Below are 21,993 nucleotides of genomic sequence, written 5' to 3'. Positions count from 1 at the left end.
TATATTTAAGTTTACTTTTCATAATTTTTCCCTTACAGAAAAACTTTAGCTGGGCAATATTCAAATATGTGCTTAATATCTAAAGAACATGAAGTTTCTATTAGAATTAACTCCTATATATAACTGTAAAAATCTGAAGATATGTTTGCTCAAAATATAATCTATAATTACATACAAGGGAAGAAAGAATACTACCACTTAATAAAGCAAAGTAGAGAAAATTCTCAACTAACTGCATAATTAACATGTCCTCTTCATTAAATCAAACCCACAATGGTTCACTAGATTAAAAGAAAAGTTTAGAATTTATAAACATAATCCAAATTAGAGAGGATTGGGTTCTAAGGCATGAGTTTACAATAACAGAAAAAGGAAATTTGAGCTAAAATTTAACATGCTGGTGTAGTCAAAAAGGCAAAGGAAATGCTGGACAGCATTATGAGACAACCACGATGTGCCTCTTCCTGGAATCCTCGGTATCTGAAGGCTCCGGAGCGTGGCCTCTCAGCAAAGCACTAGAAGAGGACCAGCGAAGGACAAATGACTCTATCAAAGACGGAAAGGCAGGAATACAACAAAGTGACTCACTACAGAGAACTACAAAAGTTGAGGCAGATCATTCTTAAGATCCAAACCACAGGTCAATTTACCATATCCAGGAGCCACCTATATTTAGGCCAAAAGAAGAGAAACACTGCTTTATGAACTTTATAAAATTAGTGGTACGAGTTGAAAACATAGTTTCCAAAAGGCTTGGAAAAAAATGTTTAATTACACATCAGTGATGGGTTCCTAAGACAATGAACTAGTTCATCAGAGGGGACAGCCTAAGTTTTCAAGATTGTCACCTTAGGAAGACAGCTATGTGCTAAGTATTCCTCAGAGGTAATCCAATCTCCTGCTGACTAGTCCACAGATCTGACCCAATATTCCCATACTTACATTCTTAATAGGTCACCTCCTAATTTTTTATAAATGGAGTCTTCTTTAAAAAAACATGATACACACTCTAACAAATAGAATAAAAACTAACCTTTCAGAAAGTTTGTCTGATAGTTTCTCAAGGAACTGCATGACAGTCTCTAAAAATGAAATCCAAAAGAAAATGTCTTTAATTACATAAAATATAATTAACATACCTGTTAAAATTAAAATGTAATGGTCATAATCTATGCACTACAATGCCATTAAAGTGATCATTTTCAAAGGGTGCCAGGGTTGCTAACATATACTAAGCATATAATAAATATTTCCAGATGATGATGATCAATTTATCAGAAAAGAAATTAAACATAGTAATAATCCAAAGCCTTTCATTATACCTCAAAATGAGGAGTGAATAGAGAACTAAAAAAATTTCCAAAATTTCAATGTGTTTCTATCTACTCACATGTGTCAGAGAAAAAATAAGTTTTTAGACCGTTCTAATTTTTCCTGAGTTTTAAAAAGATAGCTAGACTCTGATTTGTTCATAAAAATCAGTACAATTTAAGAAGCATGATTCACTGAAAATTAGATTTTAAAAATCAATGTTTTCCTGGACAACTATTTTTAATTTTTATTTACAGCTGAGAATAATCTATTCAGGAAAATATGCCAAAATTAGAACGTTAGAAATTTAAGCTCTGCTAGGATTTTTTTTAAGCACTTAAATACTTCAGCCATAGTTGTCATCTATTTATTACAAACTCATAAAGGCAACATAGTGCAACTATCATTATTTCCCATGATAGGGAATTTTTCACATGTATTTTTTAATTTACCACTTTTTGCCATTGATTTATGTACAGAGAGCTTTCACATGTATTTTAGAGTTTGCCACAAACACTGTTTTTATATTTTCCAGATGATCTTGTATATGGTTTTAAGTTTCCTGCCATCTCCAATTTATCTTCTTTCTGAGTAAAATAAAAGCTGAGAAAAAGAATGGAGGTTAGCCTAAACCAAGAAGCCATGGGGTTTCCGGCCACTGCCGATCCTTAACAAGCCTTGTATATAGTAATCCTGAAAACACTGCCTCATGCACCATGTTAAATCATATTAGGCCTTGGAGAAAAAACGTTATTTCATTAAAAATGAAATCTTATTTCAGGATATCATACCAGCTGCCATAGGGCAGTATTTTCAAATAAGTCTGTACTTGCTTTTTATTTCTGAACTTTTTTTTACTTTCACCCATTTTTGTTTTTCTAGCTATTTTACACGTGAAAAGTCTACCTCAATTAATCCACCTGAAAAATCGTCATATTACAAAAATGAGTTGGAAAGGCCCCGAAAATCAATAAATGCCTCACTGGAAAATTATTTCCTAATTCACCTAATTCACATGAATGCCCACCTTAACCCTTGCTTACATCCTGCCTTCCTCCTTCTCTCTGCTGAAAGCTCCCCTTTTCCCTCATCTTCAATTTCCAGTTTCACTTCCCTCACAAAACCCTCAACAAGCATAGTCGCATCAGACAAACTTCCCGAACTCCTAAAATCCTACAGTACTGTGCTGTCTATACATACCACTCATTTGGCACTGGGAAGACACTGACCTATATAATTATTAATCTTTATATTTATATAACTGATCCCCGCAAATAAATTTTAAATTCCTTAAGGACACAAGTCACATCCTATGTGACTGTACAGTAGCCTAACTCCAAACTGTGACCATACTAACCACCTACTGAGCAATGGATTCACTGGTGGTGACATCTGGCATTAGCTGCTACAGGACCAGGGACCTCCAGTCCACACTGCTCACCTCAGTGGTCAATTCTCAACCCTCTTCAGGCCGCACCTGCCCTCAGCATTTGAGTCAGCTGATGACTCTCTCCTTAGGACACTTCACTTGGCTTCTAAGACCATCCACTCAGTTCATTTTCTCCTCTCTCACTCATGCTCCTTCTTGGCGGCTATTACAGGTTTTCCCTCGTATCTCTGACCTCTTAAACTTGGAGGGCCCCAGGGCTCACTTCCCAGACTTCTGTTCTTCTTTAGATGGACTCGCTCCCTTGGAGGTCTCATACAATCTCATGAATTTAAATAAAGACCCAAGGGCAACTGGGTGGCTCAGTTGGTTAAGTGTCTGACTCTTGATTTTGGCTCAGGTCATGATCTTAGCATCATGAGATTGAGCCCCAAGTTAGGCTCTGTGCTCAATGGGGAGTCTGTTTGAGATTCTCTCCCTTTCCCTGTGCTTCCCTCACTCACACGCTCTCTCTCTAAAATAAATAAATAAATATTTAAATAAATGAATAAAGACCCAGATTTATATCTCTGGCTCAGCACTCTGTCCTCAATTCCACAGATACACATCTAACTGCCTATTCAACATCACCATGTGAACACCAACTGGCATCTCAACTTAACTTGAACAAAACCAAGCCTCCAGTCCTCCCCACCTTAGTTAGCAGTAACTCACTACGTCTCTTCAGTTGATCAGGTTAAAAACCTTGGTTCCCCTTCAAAATGCTATATATCCAGAATCGGACACATTGCAAAACCCTCCACTGCCACCGTTTTGGTCAAGCTGCCATCCTTCTCATCGGGATTACTGCAAAACAGCTTCTACATGGCCTCTCCTCCACCCGTGCTTCTCTGCGATCTATCTCAGTGTCAGCAGCACATGACCGGCCAGCAAAATCTAAGTCGGATCACCTTATTTCTCTGCTTAAAACCCCCCAACAACTTCCCATCTCACTAAAGGAAAAGCCCTGCTGAACACAGCTCCTCCTTCGTCTGCCTCCACCTCTTACCATTCCCCTCACTGACTCCACTTCACCGCTTTGCCCTTTTGCTTTTCCTCAAATGTGTCAAGCTACCCTAGGGACCTCCACGCTCGCAGTGTGTCCATCTGGAACTTTCTTCCCCTAGTGAGCCATAGGCTTATTCCTGTACCTCCTTCAAATCTACACTCCCATGCCCCACATCCTCAGCGAGCCCCTCCAGGGCAACTCAGCTGAAAATCCAACACCACCGCCAAACGCTCACATTCTTTATCCCCTTCCCCATTCAGTTTTCTCCACAACTTGTATTAACTACTAACCTACTGTGTTTCTTACATGGATTTTGTTCTTTCTCCCTTACAGAAATATAAACTACACAAAAGCAGGAATTTCATCTGTTTTATACATTGATTTATTTCTAGGTCCTAGAATCATATCTGACATATAGTGGGCACTCAGCAAATATTTGTTGAATCAATGGATGAAAACAGAGAATGAAGATGATATCTTTTATACCACCTGTTTGGTCTCAAACAGCTTATAAAGACCATAAGTTTAGAGCATGGGGTTAAGTTTCAGTCCTGTCACTTTTCGGCACTATAACTAACCTTGGGTTTCTATCCTATGAGGTAGATACAAACATCTACCTCACACAGTTGCACAGAAATTAAATGAAATAATGGCCCAGGGTAAGCATCTTACTATTATTTTAGCTGACCCTTGAATAACACAGGTTTGAACTGTGTAGTCCACTTATACAAGGATATTTTCAACAAATACGGTACAGTACTATAAATGTGTTTGTTTTTCTTAATAACATTTTTTCTCTAGTTAACTTTATTGTAAGAATACAGTATATAATACATACAACATACCAAATATAGGTTAATCAATCGTTTGTTATCAGTAAGGCTTCCCATGATCAGTGGGCCAGTAGTAGTCAAGCTTTGGGGGAGTCAAAAGTTACACGTGAATTTTCAATTGTATAGGTTTGGGGGGGTGTCAGCCCTCCCTCATCATTCAAGGATCAACTGTACATATAATAATAATAATGATAAATTATTGTTAGCAACTAGGTGACAACAATGCCCAGAGAAAAACATACAAAATGACATAAGATCTATTTAGGAGTTAAATGGGGTGAAACAAATTGTATGCACTTAAGGGGTTCAGAGACAAGGGTGTCTAGGGGAAGTGAAAGGCTTTGTGAAAGAGGTAGGTTTTAAGCTGAGCACTGAAAAACTGTATAGGATTTTATCACACAGATTGGGAGAGGGGAGCTCTGCCGCATGCAGGGAACAACATGAGCAAAGGAATGAGTGTGCTTTTGCCTGCGGTTTCGCGTACAGCCTTGAAAGGTCAAGGGAATAGCCGTTTACAAAAGAAATGGCCATTTTTTTAGAACATACTAGAGAGAGAAGGGATATGCACGGAAGGAATAATTTCAGAACAGAATTAACAATGTGGTCTTCCTCCTATACAGAGTTCATTTCTAGCATTCCCTCTATCCGTGAATGGCACGTCCACCCACATGCACAACCGGAAACCAAGGGTACCCAACATGCTGTCTCCTACTCCCTCTCAACCCATCACCAAGTCTCGTAGATTCGACCTCTAAAAGATATCTTTTTTTTTTTTTAAAGATTTTATTTATTCTGGAGAGGGAGTTAAGATGGCGGAGGAGTAGGGGACCCCTTTTTCAGCCGGTCCCCTGAGTCGAGCTGGATAGGTACCAGACCAGCCTAAATAACCACGGAATCAGCCTGAGACGCAGGATGATGCATCTGGATCTCTACAAATGAACATCTCCAGCGCTGAGTATTGAGGTACGAAGCGGGGAGCTGTAATCCGTGCACAGATATCGGAAGATAAACGGAAGGGGGAGGGAGCCGCCGCGTTTGGGCGCCGGGAAGCGGCAGCCACCTGCACAGGGGAACGGGCGGACTCACAGAGGGCACCCGCGAGAGAGCGGACTGAGACCGGTGAGCCGTGAACGCGCGCCACCAGGCATCTCCCGGAACACCAGAATCCCAGTGTGCTCACGGGATCCAGACTGAGACCAGGAGCTCCTGGAGCGTGCGTGGGGCAGCTGGCGGCTGGCGGGCCACCTGCACGGGGGAGCGGGCGGACTCGCGGACGGCACCCGCGAAACAGCAGACTGAGACCCTGAACCGGGTGCGCGCGCCACCAGGCTTCTCCCGAAACTCCGGAATCGAGGTGTGCTCACCAGGCATAGACTGAGACCGGGAGACCCGGGAGCGTGCGGGGCGGCCGGTGGCTGGCGGCATTAGAAACACAAAGGACAGAGACGCGCCGGCCCTGGAAGTGAGGGCAGGGACGCCAAGTTGGTGCGCACATCCCAGGACGCTGCAGGGTTGACAGTAATAGAGTTAAAGTGGCCAGAACATCAGTGGAGAACGGGCCGCAATCCCTCTGTTCTGTGACAATGCAGCCTCTGCTGCTCTGACCCTCAGAAGAGGCATAGCCGGCCGCCAGGGAAAGCCGCCAGAGAACAAAAGCCTGGAAATACCGGCTCAGAGAGTGCCCATCCCCATCCCCCCTCGCAGGGGACAGGGAGACTCTAACCAAACAGGATTGCCTGAGTAACGGCGCGGCAGGCCCCTCCCCCAGAAGGCAGGCTGAAAAATCAAGAAGCCCACAACCGGAGGCGCCTGGGTGGCGCAGTCACTGAGCGCCTGTCTCCGGCTTAGGGCGTGATCCCAGCGTTCCGGAAAGGAGTCCCTCATCGGGCTCCTCCACTGGAAGCCTGCTTCTTCCTCTCTCACTCCCCTGCTTCTGTTCCGTTCTTGCTGACTGTCTGTCTCCCTCTCTCAGATAAGTAAATAAATAAAATCTTTAAAGAAGAAGCCCACATCTCTAAGATCCCTATAAAACAAGGGGCACGGCCTGGGACCCAGTCAATAATTTTGGGCTCTGGACAACCCCGCAACCTCCCCTCATTAGAATGACAAGAAGGAGAAGCACCCCCCAGCAAAGAAAAGACAGTGAGTCAGTGGCCTCTGCCACAGAAGTAACGGATATGGATGTAACCAAATTATCAGAAATGGAATTCAGAGTAACAATGGTCAAGATAATGAGTAGACTTGAAAAAAGTATTCAGGAAAATGTTACTGAGAATATAGAATCCCTAAGGGCGGAAATGAGAGCGAATTTGACAGAAATTAAAAATTCTATGAGCCAAATGCAGACAAAACTAGAGGCTCTGACGGCCAGGGTCACCGAAGCGGAGGAAAGGGTTAGTGAATTGCAGGATGGGTTAATAGAGGAAAAAATGAAAATAGAAGATGGTCTTAAAAAAATCCACGCCCACGAATGTTGGTTACGGGAGATTACTGACTCAACGAAACGATCCAATGTTAGAATCATCGGCATCCCCGAGGGGGTGGAGAAAAACAGAAGTCTAGAAGAGATATTTGAACAAATTGTAGCTGAAAACTTCCCTAATCTAGCAAGGGAAACAAACATTCGTGTCCAAGAGGCAGAGAGGACCCCTCCAAAGCTCAACCATGACAGACCTACACCACGTCACGTCATAGTGCAATTCGCAAATATGAGATCCAAGGATACAGTATTGAAAGCGGCCAGGGCAAAGAAATTTCTCACGTACCGAGGCAAAGGCATCAGAATTACGTCAGACCTGTCTACACAGACCTGGAATGAGAGAAAGGGTTGGGGGAGCATTTTTAAAGCTCTTTCAGAGAAAAACATGCAGCCAAGGATCCTTTATCCAGCAAGGCTGTCATTCAGAATTGATGGAGAAATAAAGACATTTCAGAATCGACAGTCACTAGCCAATTTCGTAACCACGAAACCAGCCCTACAGGAGGTATTACGGGGGGTTCTATAAAAGTAAAAAGGCCCCAAGAGTGATACAAAACAGAAAGTCACAGCCAATACAAAGACTTTACTGACAACATGGCAGAGTTAAAAGCATATCTCTCAGTACTCAGTCTTAACATTAATGGTTTAAATTCTTGCTTTAAACGCCACAGGGTTGCAGATTGGATAAAAAGAAATGACCCATCCATTTGCTGTCTACAAGAGACTCATTTCGAACCCAAAGATGCATTCAGACTGAGAGTAAGGGGATGGAGTACCATCTTTCACGCAAATGGACCTCAAAAGAAAGCTGGGGTAGCAATTCTCATATCAGATAAACTGGATTTTAAACTACAGACTATAGTTAGAGATGCAGAAGGGCACTATATTATTCTTAAAGGAAGTATTCAACAAGTGGATATGACAATTATAAATATATATGCCCCCAACAGGGGAGCAGCAAGATACACAAGCCAACTCTAAACCAGAATAAAGAGACATATAGATAAAAATACATTAATAGTAGGGGACCTCAACACTCCACTCTCAGAAATAGACAGAACACCCTGGCAAAAACTAAGCAAAGAATCAAAGGCTTTGAATGCCATACTCGATGAGTTGGACCTCTTAGATATATATAGAACACTACACCCCAGAACCAAAGAATACTCATTCTATTCTAATGCCCATGGAACATTTTCAAGAATAGACCATGTTCTGGGACACAAAACAGGTCTCAGCCGATACCAAAAGATTGAAATTATCCCCTGCATATTCTCAGACCACAACGCTCTGAAATTGGAATTCAACCACAAGGAAAAATTTGGAAGAAACTCAAACACTTGGAGACTAAGAACCATCCTGCTCAGGAATGACTCGATAAACCAGGAAATCAAAAATCAATTTAAACAATTTATGGAGACCAATGAGAATGAAAATACAACAGTCCAAAACCTATGGGATACTGCAAAGGCAGTCCTAAGGGGGAAATACATAGCCATCCAAGCCTCACTCAAAAGAATAGAAAAATCTAAAATGCAGTTTTTATATTCTCACCTCAAGAAGCTGGAACAGCAACAGAGGGACAGGCCTAATCCACGCACAAGGAAGCAGTTGACCAAAATTAAAGCTGAAATCAATCAAGCAGAAACCAGAAGTACAGTAGAACAGATCAACAGGACTAGAAGCTGGTTCTTGGAGAGAATCAATAAAATTGACAGACCACTGGCAAGACTTATCCAAAAGAAAAGAGAAAGGACCCAGATTATTAAAATTATGAATGAAAAAGGAGAGGTCACGACGAACACCATTGAAATTGGAAGGATTATTAGAAATTTTTATCAACAGCTATATGCCAATAAACTAAGCAATCTGGAAGAGATGGAATCCTTCCTGGAAACCTATAAACTACCAAGATTGAAACAGGAAGAAATTGATTTCTTAAACAGGCCAATTAATTGTGAAGAAATTGAGTCAGTGATAAACAACCTTCCAAATAACAAAACTCCAGGCCCGGACGGTTTTCCTGGGGAATTCTACCAAACATTCAAAGAAGAAATAATACCTATTCTCCTAAAGCTATTTCAGAAAATAGAAACAGAAGGAAAGCTACCAAACTCATTCTATGAGGCCAATATTACCTTGATCCCCAAACCAGGCAAAGACCCCCTCAAAAAGGAGAATTACAGACCGATCTCCCTAATGAATATGGACGCCAAAATCCTCAACAAGATACTTGCTAATAGAATCCAACAGTTCATTAAAAGGATTATCCATCACGATCAAGTGGGATTCATACCTGGGATGCAAGCGTGGTTCAATATTCGCAAATCAATCAGCGTGATACATCATATCAACAAGAAAAGACTCAAGAACCATATGATCCTCTCAATCGATGCCGAAAAAGCATTTGACAAAATACAGCATCCTTTCCTGATTAAAACCCTTCAGAGTGTAGGAATAGAAGGTACATTTCTCAATCTCATAAAAGCCATCTATGAAAAGCCTACTGCAAATATTATTCTCAATGGGGAAAAGCTGAAAGCCTTTCCCTTAAGATCAGGAACACGACAAGGATGCCCACTCTCGCCACTATTATTCAACATAGTACTAGAAGTCCTTGCAACAGCAATCAGATGACAAAAAGGGATCAAAGGTATTCAAATCGGCAAAGAAGAAGTCAAAATGTCTCTCTTCGCAGATGACATGATACTCTATATGGAAAACCCAAAAGAAGCCACTCCCAAACTATTAGAAGTTATAGAGCAATTCAGTAACGTGGCGGGATACAAAATCAATGCTCAGAAATCAGTTGCATTTCTGTACACGAATAACGAGAACGAAGAAAGAGAAATTAGGGAATCCATCCCATTTACAATAGCACCAAAAACCATACGTTACCTTGGAATTAACTTAACCAGAGACGTAAAGGACCTTTATTCTAGAAACTATAAATCACTCTTAAAAGACATTGAGGAAGACATAAAAAGATGGAAAGATATTCCATGCTCATGGATCGGAAGAATTAACATAGTTAAAATGTCCATGCTACCCAGAGCAATCTACACTTTCAATGCTATCCCGATCAAAATACCGAGGACATTTTTCAAAGAACTGGAACAAACAGTCCTTAAATTTGTATGGAAACAGAAAAGGCCCCGAATCTCCAAGGAACTGTTGAAAAGGAAAAACAAAGCTAGGGGCATCACAATGCCGGATTTCGAGCTGTACTACAAAGCTGTGATCACAAAGACAGCATGGTACTGGCACAAAAACAGACACATAGACCAGTGGAACAGAATAGAGAGCCCAGAAATGGACCCTCAGCTCTTTGGGCAACTAATATTTGATAAAGCAGGAAAAAACATCCGGTGGGAAAAAGACAGTCTCTTCAATAAATGGTGCTGGGAAAATTGGACAGCTACATGCAAAAGAATGAAACTTGACCACTCTCTCACACCATACACAAAAATAAACTCCAAATGGATGAAAGACCTCGATGTGAGACAGGAATCCATCCAAATCCTAGAGGAGAACATAGGCAGCAACCTCTACGACATCGGCCAAAGCAACCTTTTTCATGATACATCCCCAAAGGCAAGAGAAACAAAAGATAAAATGAATTTATGGGACTTCATCAAGATTAAAAGTTTCTGCACAGCCAAGGAAACAGTCAGAAAAACTAAGAGGCAGCCCACGGAATGGGAGAAGATATTTGCAAATGACACTACAGATAAAGGACTGGTATCCAAGATCTACAAAGAACTTCTCAAACTCAACACACGAGAAACAAATAAACAAATCAAAAAATGGGCAGAAGATATGAACAGACACTTTTCCAATGAAGACATACAAATGGCTAACAGACACATGAAAAAATGTTCAAAATCATTAGCCATCAAGGAAATTCAAATCAAAACCACACTGAGATACCACCTTACGCCAGTTAGAATGGCAAAAATACACAAGGCAAGAAACAACAATTGTTGGAGAGGATGTGGAGAAAGGGGATCCCTTCTACATTGTTGGTGGGAATGCAAGTTGGTACAGCCACTCTGGAAAACAGTGTGGAGGTCCCTTAAAAAGTTAAAAATTGAGCTACCCTATGATCCAGCCATTGCACTACTGGGTGTTTACCACAAAGATACAGACGTAGTGAAGAGAAGGGCCATATGCACCCCAATGTTCATAGCAGCAATGTCCACAATAGCTAAATCGTGGAAGGAGCCGAGATGCCCTTCAACAGATGACTGGATTAAGAAGTTGTGGTCCATATATACGATGGAATATTACTCAGCTATCAGAAAGAATGAGTTCTCAACATTTGCTACAACATGGACGGCACTGGAGGAGATAATGCTTAGTGAAATAAGTCAAGCAGAGAAAGACAACTATCATATGATTTCTCTCATCTATGGAACATAAGAACTAGAATGATCAGTAGGGGAAGAAAGGGATAAAGAAAGGGGGGGTAATCAGAAGGGGGAATGAAACATGAGAGACTATGGACTATGAGAAACAAACTGAGGGCTACAGAGGGGAGGGGGGTGGGGGAATGGGATAGGCCGGTGATGGGTAGTAAGGAGGGCACATATTGCATGGTGCACTGGGTGTTATACACAACTAATGAATCATCGAGCCTTACATCGAAAACCAGGTATGTACTGTATGGTGACTAACATAATATAATAAAAAATCATTATTAATAAATAAATAAATAAATAAATAAATAAATAAATAAAATCAATTAAAAAAACACACTCACACACAAAAAAAAAGATTTTATTTATTCATTTGACAGAGAGAGAGACAGCCAGAGAGAGAGACAGCCAGCAAGAGATAGCACACAAGCAGCGGGAGTGGGAGAGGAAGAAGCAGGCTTCCAGTGGAGGAGCCTGATGTGGGGCTCGATCCCAGAATGCCGGGATCACGCCCTGAGCCGAAGGCAGACGCTTAACGACTGAGCCACCCAGGCGCCCCTCTAAAAGATATCTTGATTCTGAACAGTTCTACCATCGCAACTACCCTATTCATTCCTGACTCAGTGTCTGAACTGTGACTGCAATTTAATACGCCTTTGAAAAAGCTTACTATATACACTTACATTATTACTATTCTGTAGTGCTTTCTTTTATACATTCTAAATCATAAAGGACTCAACAGAACACGAGGCAAGATTCTCACAAACCCCTGGACGCTTTTTCCCCACCTTTATGCAAAGAGTGCCATCCAGCACTCTTCTCTCTAAAACTGAGGTTTATAGAACTACGTGTTTTTATAGCCCAAGCGTATATTCAACCCTGTCTTCAACATTTATTGATCTTTCCTCCTCTTTCACACTAACTCTAACCAATTTGGTTAGGCTGGCCATAGAAACTAGCTGAGTTAAAATGTAAATAACTGAAATTAGCATCCATGAATACTTAAGTATGACTTAACTCTCAACAGGCACAAGAAATAAATTACCTTGGTTGGAGAGAATATATTCCAAACTATGAGCTCTATTTAGAAGTCAGTTCTATATAAAGATATAGAAAATCTCAATAAATGGGTCTCTGAGTATATTAAAAAGAGAACACTGATTTATAGCTATTTTAAATCAGAAGTTGTTTTGCAAAAATCCTATTTTGTCCTGAAAAGCTGGGTGAACAAGCTTACCTGGATTTTTGGCTATTGTGCCTTGGAGGGCTCTGTGGGAGTATGTGGAGTACCCCACTAACTTGGCCAGAAGGTCTCTGTTGCTGAGCAATTCTTCCAAACACTTCAACTGACCCGCATTGGGATAAAGAAAAATTTTATAAGCAGCTTCTCGAACCTATATTTAAAATGTAATGGTAGAAGATACAATAAGTACCAAGATACAAAGGCCCATGCAATGACAATGTAGGCTAACTCTCACTTCTCTATTCTACAGGTGATCATTGCTTTAAAAATAAAATAAGGGTTTATACAGGGTGCATAAAGCTTCTAGATTCATAAACTAGCATAGGATACAAACACATTCTTGACTAGAGTTCTCTGTTTTGAGGTATGGTGGAATAAACTTTTACCCAGTGCATGTGCCCTAAAGCACCCTTAACCACATGAAGACTACAGGCATTAAGAATCTGAGTATCTCAAACGTCAACTGTTATTTATCATACTTTAAACATGAGGAGTTCTTTATGAGACATGAATGATAAAGCCATTTTCATCATTCAAAGCATTTATGGAATTAATAAGCCCACAGTAGAATTTTAGGGCTTAGTAACACTCAAGTATTTTTAAAGGTATGATTACATTATCACTGAATTGTGGGTTAAAACAGCAACACTCAGACGGGAGCTAAGCTATGAAGAGAGTGGACTACACATACCAAGTCGTCTGGAGCTTCTGCATGTAGACCATCAATTATGACGTGACTTCCTGTGACTACAAAGTTACGGTGAATGTGTTCTGGTAAGAGATGCTTCTCAATCTTGTTGGGAAAGTTAGTTCCCATAAGAAATGTATTACTCAAGTCCAAGATTTTCACATTCAGGTCCACTGCTCTTTTACGCTAGATCCAGATGGAGTAAAAGTTATTTAAAGGCATTGAAAGTAATAGTTCACAACTGATTTAATAGACCATCTGTAAGGATGGTAAAGCAACATATATGGTTAAATTAATTGACTAAGATACTAAATATGTTAAATAAAATGAACATTGAGTATATTGCTTATGTCATAAATACATAATAATTTACTATAAGTAAATTCTACTTTTGATAGATATTTAATATCCTAACAGTTTATATAGTGTTTCTATACTTTAAGATTTATATAAACGCTAGAGTTCTATTTTGTGCCTAGGTTATATAACTAATCTCTGAAATTAACAACACTGGGAAGTACAGAATCCTTCCCTATCCCCCCAAATAACCTCTTAGTTAAGTGAATTGGAGAGCAGTAGGTTGAATCTAGTCAATATGATACTTAGGAGTATTTGTAGACTAAAGAGAGCAAGTATTTGAAGGGCAAATTTGAAAATATACTGGGTCCTAAAAGATGAGACAAAAAAGGTAGAGGGAAAGTAAAAGAATTTCTGCAGGTCTTCACAAGAGTATAGTGAACATTCAGAGGGGGCTGCCCACACTTGAGCAGTGACAGAAGCACGGCAGTGGAGTGGGGAGCAGAGCCAGCCGGAGCCGCAGGGCAGGGCCGGCCCTCCAGCTCCGCGCCTGGCACCCGGCGGCACGCCGGCTCAGTGACGATGATGTGGACGGCGCTGGCACACCCACAGGACTGTTTTCTGGCAGTCTCACCGGTAGGACATACAATCGCCCGAGAAAATGTGTATTATCAAAGGGGGCGCCACATATGTTTTGGAGGAAACATAAAGTAGTCCATGTCATCAGTCCGGTCTATTGGAGGACAAGGGTGAATTTGTAGTTAGTGTTACTAGAACACTAGCTGGGCATCTTGACCTGTGCTTATGATGGGCTTCAGGTGAAATCAGATGTAGATCTTTCTGGGATAGGGGTCACTAGCTGTCAACATTCTAAATTGTACTATGACCCTAAAAAATGGTTAAGCAGCACTAATGCTTTTTAAAAGATATTTAAGATGCTGAAGTACACTTGATAAGATGCTGGGAAAAATTAAGTATATTTTAACAACCAAAAATTTTACAATATAGGGGTGCCTGGGTGGCCCAGTGGGTTAAGCATCCGACTCTTGATTTCAGCTCAGATCTTGATCTCAGGATTGTGAGTTCAAGCCCCACACTGGGCTCCACACTTTAAAAAAATTTACAATATAGAGAATTCAAACTTCATAGGAAAAATTAGTTTTCAGATACTTCAATGTCTTCATAGTCCAGATTTCTCTTTACCTATTTGTTTCTACTATGGCCATTTATCGCCACCTAATGGTAACTAGTGGAATAGCCAAAAAGGTAAAAGATTTGGAAATTACACTATAATTCCAAAAATATTCCCCAAAGCCTTTACTCTGGAGGGGAAAAAAGTGACACAATTATTTCAAAGAATTTATCACCTGTTAAAATCCTCAGAAAATCAACAACTGGGTTTACTTCCTGACTTCACCAATTTCCTAGGCATTTCATCATTCTGAGATAAAGATGCAGTACTCTGAACTCAAAGAATTCTATGAAATTGTTGTGTTATTTATCAAATGATTGCTAAAAAACACATACTTCCATTCATTTTAAACTTTTAAGTTATACTCATATGAGATCTTAAAAATTAAATAAGGAATAACCTAGGAAGAATGCCAAAAGAATACACAGGCCCTTACAATTTATAAATTATGTTGGTGGGTTTCTTTCAAGATCTCTCTTTTAAAAAGGGTAACATGTTTCCTTTTAACCTGTCCTAATGGAGGCCCATGGAGAACAGACACAGAAGGTACGAGAGAGGAGTTCAGTGGGTTTACTCTACTTGCATCTTTAATGGTTCGTGGGCTCCAGGGAGTTATTTGCCAGGAAGGGCAGCTATCCTTGTAAGAACACTCGAGAAGTAAAAGCAGCAGGTCCAATGATGCTGACACAGACCTTGACTTGACACACAATACTTTTGCGTAAAGTTTCAAAAACATCTTTCTTGAGGATTACATAAAATAACAAAACTATTCATCTAGATTCTCTCCTAGCAACTCTACTATTCTCCACTATCTTCCTTCTGAATATCAAATTTGATGAATATTAGCTAGCATTATTACGATTCATCATACAGTCATTCAGTATTTGCTGAGGCCAAAACCGGAAAAAACATGACTGGCATTCTTGGTCCTTGAGAAGCCTCTAATTTACATAAGTAATGCAATAGGAAGAGCCTCGATAAAAGGCCCTTAAAGATAAATACCATGTGCATAAAAGACGTCAAATGGGAATTTAGATGAATACAAAATCCCACCTGGGGGATAAAAGCTTCACAGACACAGTGGTCTGAGGATGAGGCCTTAGCGGGGGTTGAAGGCAGGCAGGCCTGGTGAGCAGAGGAGGGAGAGGAGGCCGGGGGCCACACACGAAAGGCAGAGTGTAATGAATTACAGGGGAGCACAGGGAGGGCTGGGAGAGAATCGCCGTGTACGTTCTTTGTTACGTATTAGCTGCTACTGGCAATGGAAAGTGACTGAGAGGTTCTGGGCAGGACAATAATGATGAAATCAATACTTTAAGGAAATCACACCAATGTTCACAGACAGGTCAGAATGACCAGCAGAAAACCTGAGCAGGGATAGTTGAGCAGGCTCTGGAGTCCAAGCCTCCTCCACCTACTAGCTCCATGACCTTGGGTAGATCACATAAATTCTAGGTGCCTCAGTTCCTCATCTATGAAACCGGAATGACAGTAATACTCTAAAAGCCTTAGAGTATTACTATCATTATAATACTCTAACAGCCTCAAAGCCGTTATGAAGATCTGATGAGAAATACACACTTCAAATAGCAAATGCTTCATCACTGTTAATTATAATGAGTATCAGAAAGACAAAGACCTTTCAGACAGCCCAGATATATGGTGATAAGGTTCATGAGCTATTTGGGGGATGCAGACAGATGTAGGAGCTCTACAGAAACAATCCGAGGACTTTGCCACTAATTAAGACATGGAAGTATGGGGAATAAAAAAATGTGAGCTGACCCCAAATTTTTATTTGAGTGACTCAGACTAGTGAATTCATTATACAGAGAAGCAGTAATAAAGAACTGGCTTGAAGAGGGGCCAGTGTGTCCATTTTAAACAACATAAATATACAGCAGAGCCTGTCAGCCTTGGGGACTGCTGGCGGCCTGTGCAGGCTCAGGGTTAGGTCAGTAGTCTTGTGCTGAGCCCTTAAAGCCACGTGAACACCGTGGTGCACAAATGACCCAGCATTATTCAAACCCAGCACCAAGCAAAATGATATTACCTACTGCAGGTGCTACATATCCCCAAGACCCTGACCTCTACTTTCCAACATACTCCGATAAACTGATCTCTATTAATAGGTAAGTGGCTTTATGTTCTATTTAGTAGGAGAAACATACCTACAAAGAAAAAAAAAAAAGCATAACCATAACAGTGTCTGAGGATGCTGTGTTCTAGAAGGAGAAGTGGACAGGGTTAGACATTCTGGCCACTAAGGATGGGAACTTAAACCACTTTGTCTTATTTCCGTATTGGTGAAAGGAGGGGTCTGAACAATGTCTACAGTCCCTCCTATTCCGGGGCACGCAATGTATAACCCCTGCCTCCTACTTCCAGAACAAAACCGTGTGGATCTGTCAAAGACATGCAGAATATGAATAAGTACACTTATGTAAAGGTCTTAGTGATATTCCCTGTGCCTCCGCTTCCAGACCTCAATCTTCAAAATTCTCAGCTTTCCTGTTCACTTGACTCTCTTTCCTGAAATCACCCATCGAGGATGCCACGACATCTAAAATACCCCAAGTGTCTCAAGTAGTTTCTTAATTCTGAATTATCATGGGTAATAGACCAACTTCCAGAGAGCACTATATTCAAATATAATAGAAGAATTTCATAACACAAACAACCTAAAGTTTGTATGATATGCAAATTTAAGCAACATACAACAACTGTAGTAATAAAGATACCAACTAAATATTAGTAAAACGAGCAGAAAAAAACAGAGAGGAAAGATTCACCTTTTCTTCGTCTAGATGGATTCCACTGATTTCAAAATCAAACATAAACAGTTCAGCCACTCGCCTACAAACAAAACAAACCTAGGTTACAACGGGTAATAATAATTATTAACAAAATCACTTTCTTATTAAATAAATTGGACTTTTTCAACCATACTACCCAAAAGCCAAATGTATATGCGCACATACACACACACACACACACACACACACACACACACACACACACAAATTTGTTTGAAGCCAGGAACTTAACATCTTAAAAATCAGGCAAAACACCCAGCTGACTGACGGGGCTTTTAAGCTCTCCTATGGATGATCTGTATCAAATACATTGTGCTAACGACCATACAATAAGCCTCTAACTGAACCAAAGGGACAATGATTACTCCAATGAGGCCAGATTTATCTGCTTTTTCTAGAAGAGATGGATGCAATTGTCCACTGTTTTCCTTATACTTTAGGCAACCCACCAAATAAATACTTGTGGGACACATAAATGCTGCCCAATTGTAACCAGGTAAGCCTGTATACATTTAACTATAATATATTTCTATCTAGCATGTATATTTAACAGCAGTATACTCCAAGCTGCTTGTGGGTAAAGACATATATGTTTCATAAGGCATGGTCCCATCAGGGGACAAATACTTTCTGAATGAATGAACACAAGGTTAAAGATATAATAAATTTCCTAACAGGCATATGAATAAAGTGGGGAGTTCCAAGAGAGACCATCAAGCAGGTTCCCTACTTACCAGCTTCCAACCACCTTGTGCGAAATTTGCTTAAGACTTGTGAGGGAAGGTTCCTCACCATTTCCAGAATTAATACGAGTTTGCATTGTAGAGAGCAACATTTTTTAATAATCATCAAATGCATCTGCAAACTTAAGAGCCAGCCCTAATTTCCCGACCCTTTCCCTAATGTAACAATTTCATCAGAACAATAAGAAAACAACAACAGTAGAACAGAAAGTATCTTGGATAATATCCAAAGTAATGGGCAACTTTTCATTAATTTTCTCCTGTAAGATTTTATACTTAGAAGGACATCTCTCCCTTTTTAGTTACAAGCTAATTTGATATTGTTTACTTCCCATTAGACAGCAGAGGAATTAAAATACTGAATTCACACCATATCGTAAATGGAAAAAAAATGTGTGTGCCGGAAACAAAACGTTATCATGCTGTGCCACAGAAGCACGGACTGACACACACAGCTCTTCACACATTAGAGTGGAACACGTGGTCCCTGATGTCCAGGAGGTAAGAGTCTGATATCACTCTTAAGTAAATCTGACTGATAAATACGTATCAGGGGATCAGGAAACAAGAGTGTATCTCACAGAGCTAATGCTAGTATTACTAACATGTAAGAAAGAAAAAATTGCACATCACTTCTTTATCGGCGATATGAAAATTACACAGTAAATGGTAGCTATTTATTTGGTGGTGAAAGGGAAGAGAACTAGAAAGAAACAGGACAATCAACTAAATTAACCCCTTCTTTCCTTCCCTACTACCACTATCCTAGTCCAGGCTGTTGTCCCCTTGCCCTGACATACGATAGTTAGCCCTACTGGGTAACCTTGCCTCCCGTCCTCCATCCCGATAGGATGACCTTTCTCAAGGTCAGAAGTCCTTGGCGTGATTAACCTGGCACCTCATGAAACACCTTCTCCTCCACCATGAGGTCTCTCTGAAGGCTGTCCTCCACTACCAACCAAATTAGGGGCCTCTGCTATGGGCTTCAACAGCATTTATGATTTCCACTTAACAAACTCATAGCAGCAATGCCCACAATAGCCAAACTGTGGAAGGAGCCGAGATGCCCTTCAACAGACAAATGGATAGAGGAGATGTGGTTCATATATACAACGGAATATTACTCAGCCATCAGAAAGGATGAGTACCCAACATTTGTATCGACATGGATGGAACTGGAGGGGATTATGCGAAGTGAAATAAGTCAAGCAGAGAAACGTAATTATCATATGGTTTCACTCATATGTGGACCATAAGGAATAGCTCGGAAGACCGCAGGGGAAGGGAGGGAAAACCGAACGGGAAGAAATCAGAGAGAGAGACAAACCATGAGAGCCTCAGGACTCCAGGAAACAAACTGAGGGTTACGGAAGGGAGGGGTTGGGGGATGCGGTAACTGGGTGATGGGTATTAAGGAGGGCACATGTGGTGATGAGCACTGGATGTTATATGCAACTAATGAATCCTTGAACACTATATCAAAAACTAATGATGTACTATATGCCGGCTAACTGAACATAATAAAATAAATAAATAAATAAGTAGAAATAAAACAAACTTACTTTTTAAAAAAATTGTCAGGAGAACACAGAATTTTTTTAAAAGGTTGTACAGGAGCCGTATGACGGAAAGTCATGAACTGGGTTGTAAATGCTTTATAAGCATGTTGAAGTATAATAAGCAAAGAGGGAACAAAAAATAGCTTCAACCAATGTTTTAAAAAGTCAATATATGTATTGCAGAACATGAAAAATAATTATGATTTGCCTTACATGTAGGAGCTTATTCCTTTATTCAGAGAGTACAAACCTGAGAACACCGCCATGATAATTACTTATTTATTTCAACCCCATCCAAATCCCAATAATTAAAAACATAAAACAGTGTATACTTGGACAATTTTTCAAAGGCCTACTGCATGAAATTTTCAGTTTTTATTCCAACTAGTAGCAGCTACTTAGAATATTAAATTCTTTGATGCTGTGCCGGAAGCTGTTTCTTGGCTAATGAGAATTGTTTTCTTTCTCTTTAATCCTGCTGCATGCTTGGAACCAATTTCATGTGTAACACCTCTTTCTGTCAATAATAATTTTTTTAAACTACTAGTTTTCTGGAATTGAGTTATCCAAATATTTGATCTACTCTCCTGGCTTTCTCTGACTTTTCATAAAGGGTATATTTATCTTCCTGATTATTGTGCCAGTATGCTTTGAATGGACAGAATTAAAGTTCTTCTAAAATTCTGAAAATTCAATAGACCACATTAATAATTTGGTCACTTACCTTCTTTCTTAAATAATGTAAAGTGCTTCACTCAAGCCCCTAAAAATCCCCATTATCTCTACCTCACGGTGATCTCCCTTCCTGAACAGTCAATCTAATTCCGCTCTCTCTTTTCCAGCAAAGGCATTTTCTGTTTATTTTAATAAGAGGAGATAAAAGGTAACAGTGGTTGATAAATGGGGATGGAAATATATTGTATAATGTAAGTTTATTATATTATATAAGTTTATTGTATAACAGCTTTATGTAGAAATCTAGGGAAAAATGAAAATCACTCATCTCACCAAAGATAAACACTATTAAAATTCTTCTATTTCCCTCCAATCTACTTATTTTTATTTTTTAAGGCTATGCAGAACATGTAAAATTAAATAAGGTTAGAGAAATTAGCACAGTGCCCAGCGCATAATGGATACTTGAAAATGTTCGTGGAGTTTCTGAATCGACATAAGGGGCACTTAATTCCCTCACACTGAAACATCAACTCTGCCTGCTGGGCCAGGTGGACTGGTGGGAAACACGCAACAGGACCCCGTCCTGAGAAGCAGAGGCAAAGGCAGCATCTTTGGTCTCATAAAGATACGGTCTCGGTGGCAATGAACTTGTGGCTAACACCAAGAATAAAGACCTTCCCTTGGCTTCTATCCAATCTACTCTGAGTATGTTATACTACTTATTTAAAATAATTGGGAGTCAACTAACATAGATTTTTGTATCTTGCTTTTTCTTTTAAAATTATACCACAAACGTTGAACATTTCTCTATCTCTTTAAATACTCTTCAAAAACATGGCTTTTTAATGTTTGTAATGTTTGGTCATATGGATTAAAAATATTTTCATTTTTCCCACTCCTGTAATCCATGCTATGATAAAAATCCCTGTTAAATACATCTCTTTATCCTTGTTTGTTTCCTTAGGATACATTCCAAGAAATTAAATTGATCAAAAAGGTGTCCTCTATTAATATTTATCAATTTACACTTAACCAGAGAGGACCCATCATCCCAAGCCATTAAAACACTATTGCTCTGTTTCAGCTCAGTTAAGTGAAGGGCTCTCTGTTCTATTTTTCTTTAAGGATGTACCAGAAACTGTCAAAGCATTTTACTTTCATTATTTCATTTAAACTTCATAATAAACCTATGAAGTACTTTTTTATTCTCTTCTTTCAGAGGAGAAAACAAGATCTGCAGAGTCAAAGAGCCAATATCCACCCAGTTTAATAGTAGAGGCCACGTGTGCAGCCCGTTTCAC

The 21,993-nt window shown here is 39.9% G+C and overlaps 1 protein-coding gene across 4 annotated transcripts in view; it reads right to left on the bottom strand.

The window, feature by feature from the left end:
* Positions 1-21,993, bottom strand: part of MIPEP (mitochondrial intermediate peptidase) — a 203,196-nt gene that overhangs the window by 169,166 nt on the left and 12,037 nt on the right. For all 4 annotated transcript variants that reach the window (XM_026493001.4, XM_026493004.4, XM_048215623.2 and 1 more), the window contains exons 5-8: positions 17,689-17,752; positions 13,411-13,593; positions 12,714-12,870; positions 1,034-1,082 (exon numbers count right to left, since the gene is read on the bottom strand). In XM_026493001.4, the coding sequence (XP_026348786.2) occupies positions 1,034-1,082; positions 12,714-12,870; positions 13,411-13,593; positions 17,689-17,752 (453 nt within the window). The remainder of the gene's footprint in view (positions 1-1,033; positions 1,083-12,713; positions 12,871-13,410; positions 13,594-17,688; positions 17,753-21,993) is intronic.

The sequence above is a fragment of the Ursus arctos genome, unplaced genomic scaffold (genome assembly GCF_023065955.2).
Source record: "Ursus arctos isolate Adak ecotype North America unplaced genomic scaffold, UrsArc2.0 scaffold_10, whole genome shotgun sequence".
NCBI classification, from domain to species: Eukaryota; Metazoa; Chordata; class Mammalia; order Carnivora; family Ursidae; genus Ursus; species Ursus arctos.
This window is presented reverse-complemented; position numbering and strand designations above follow the sequence as displayed.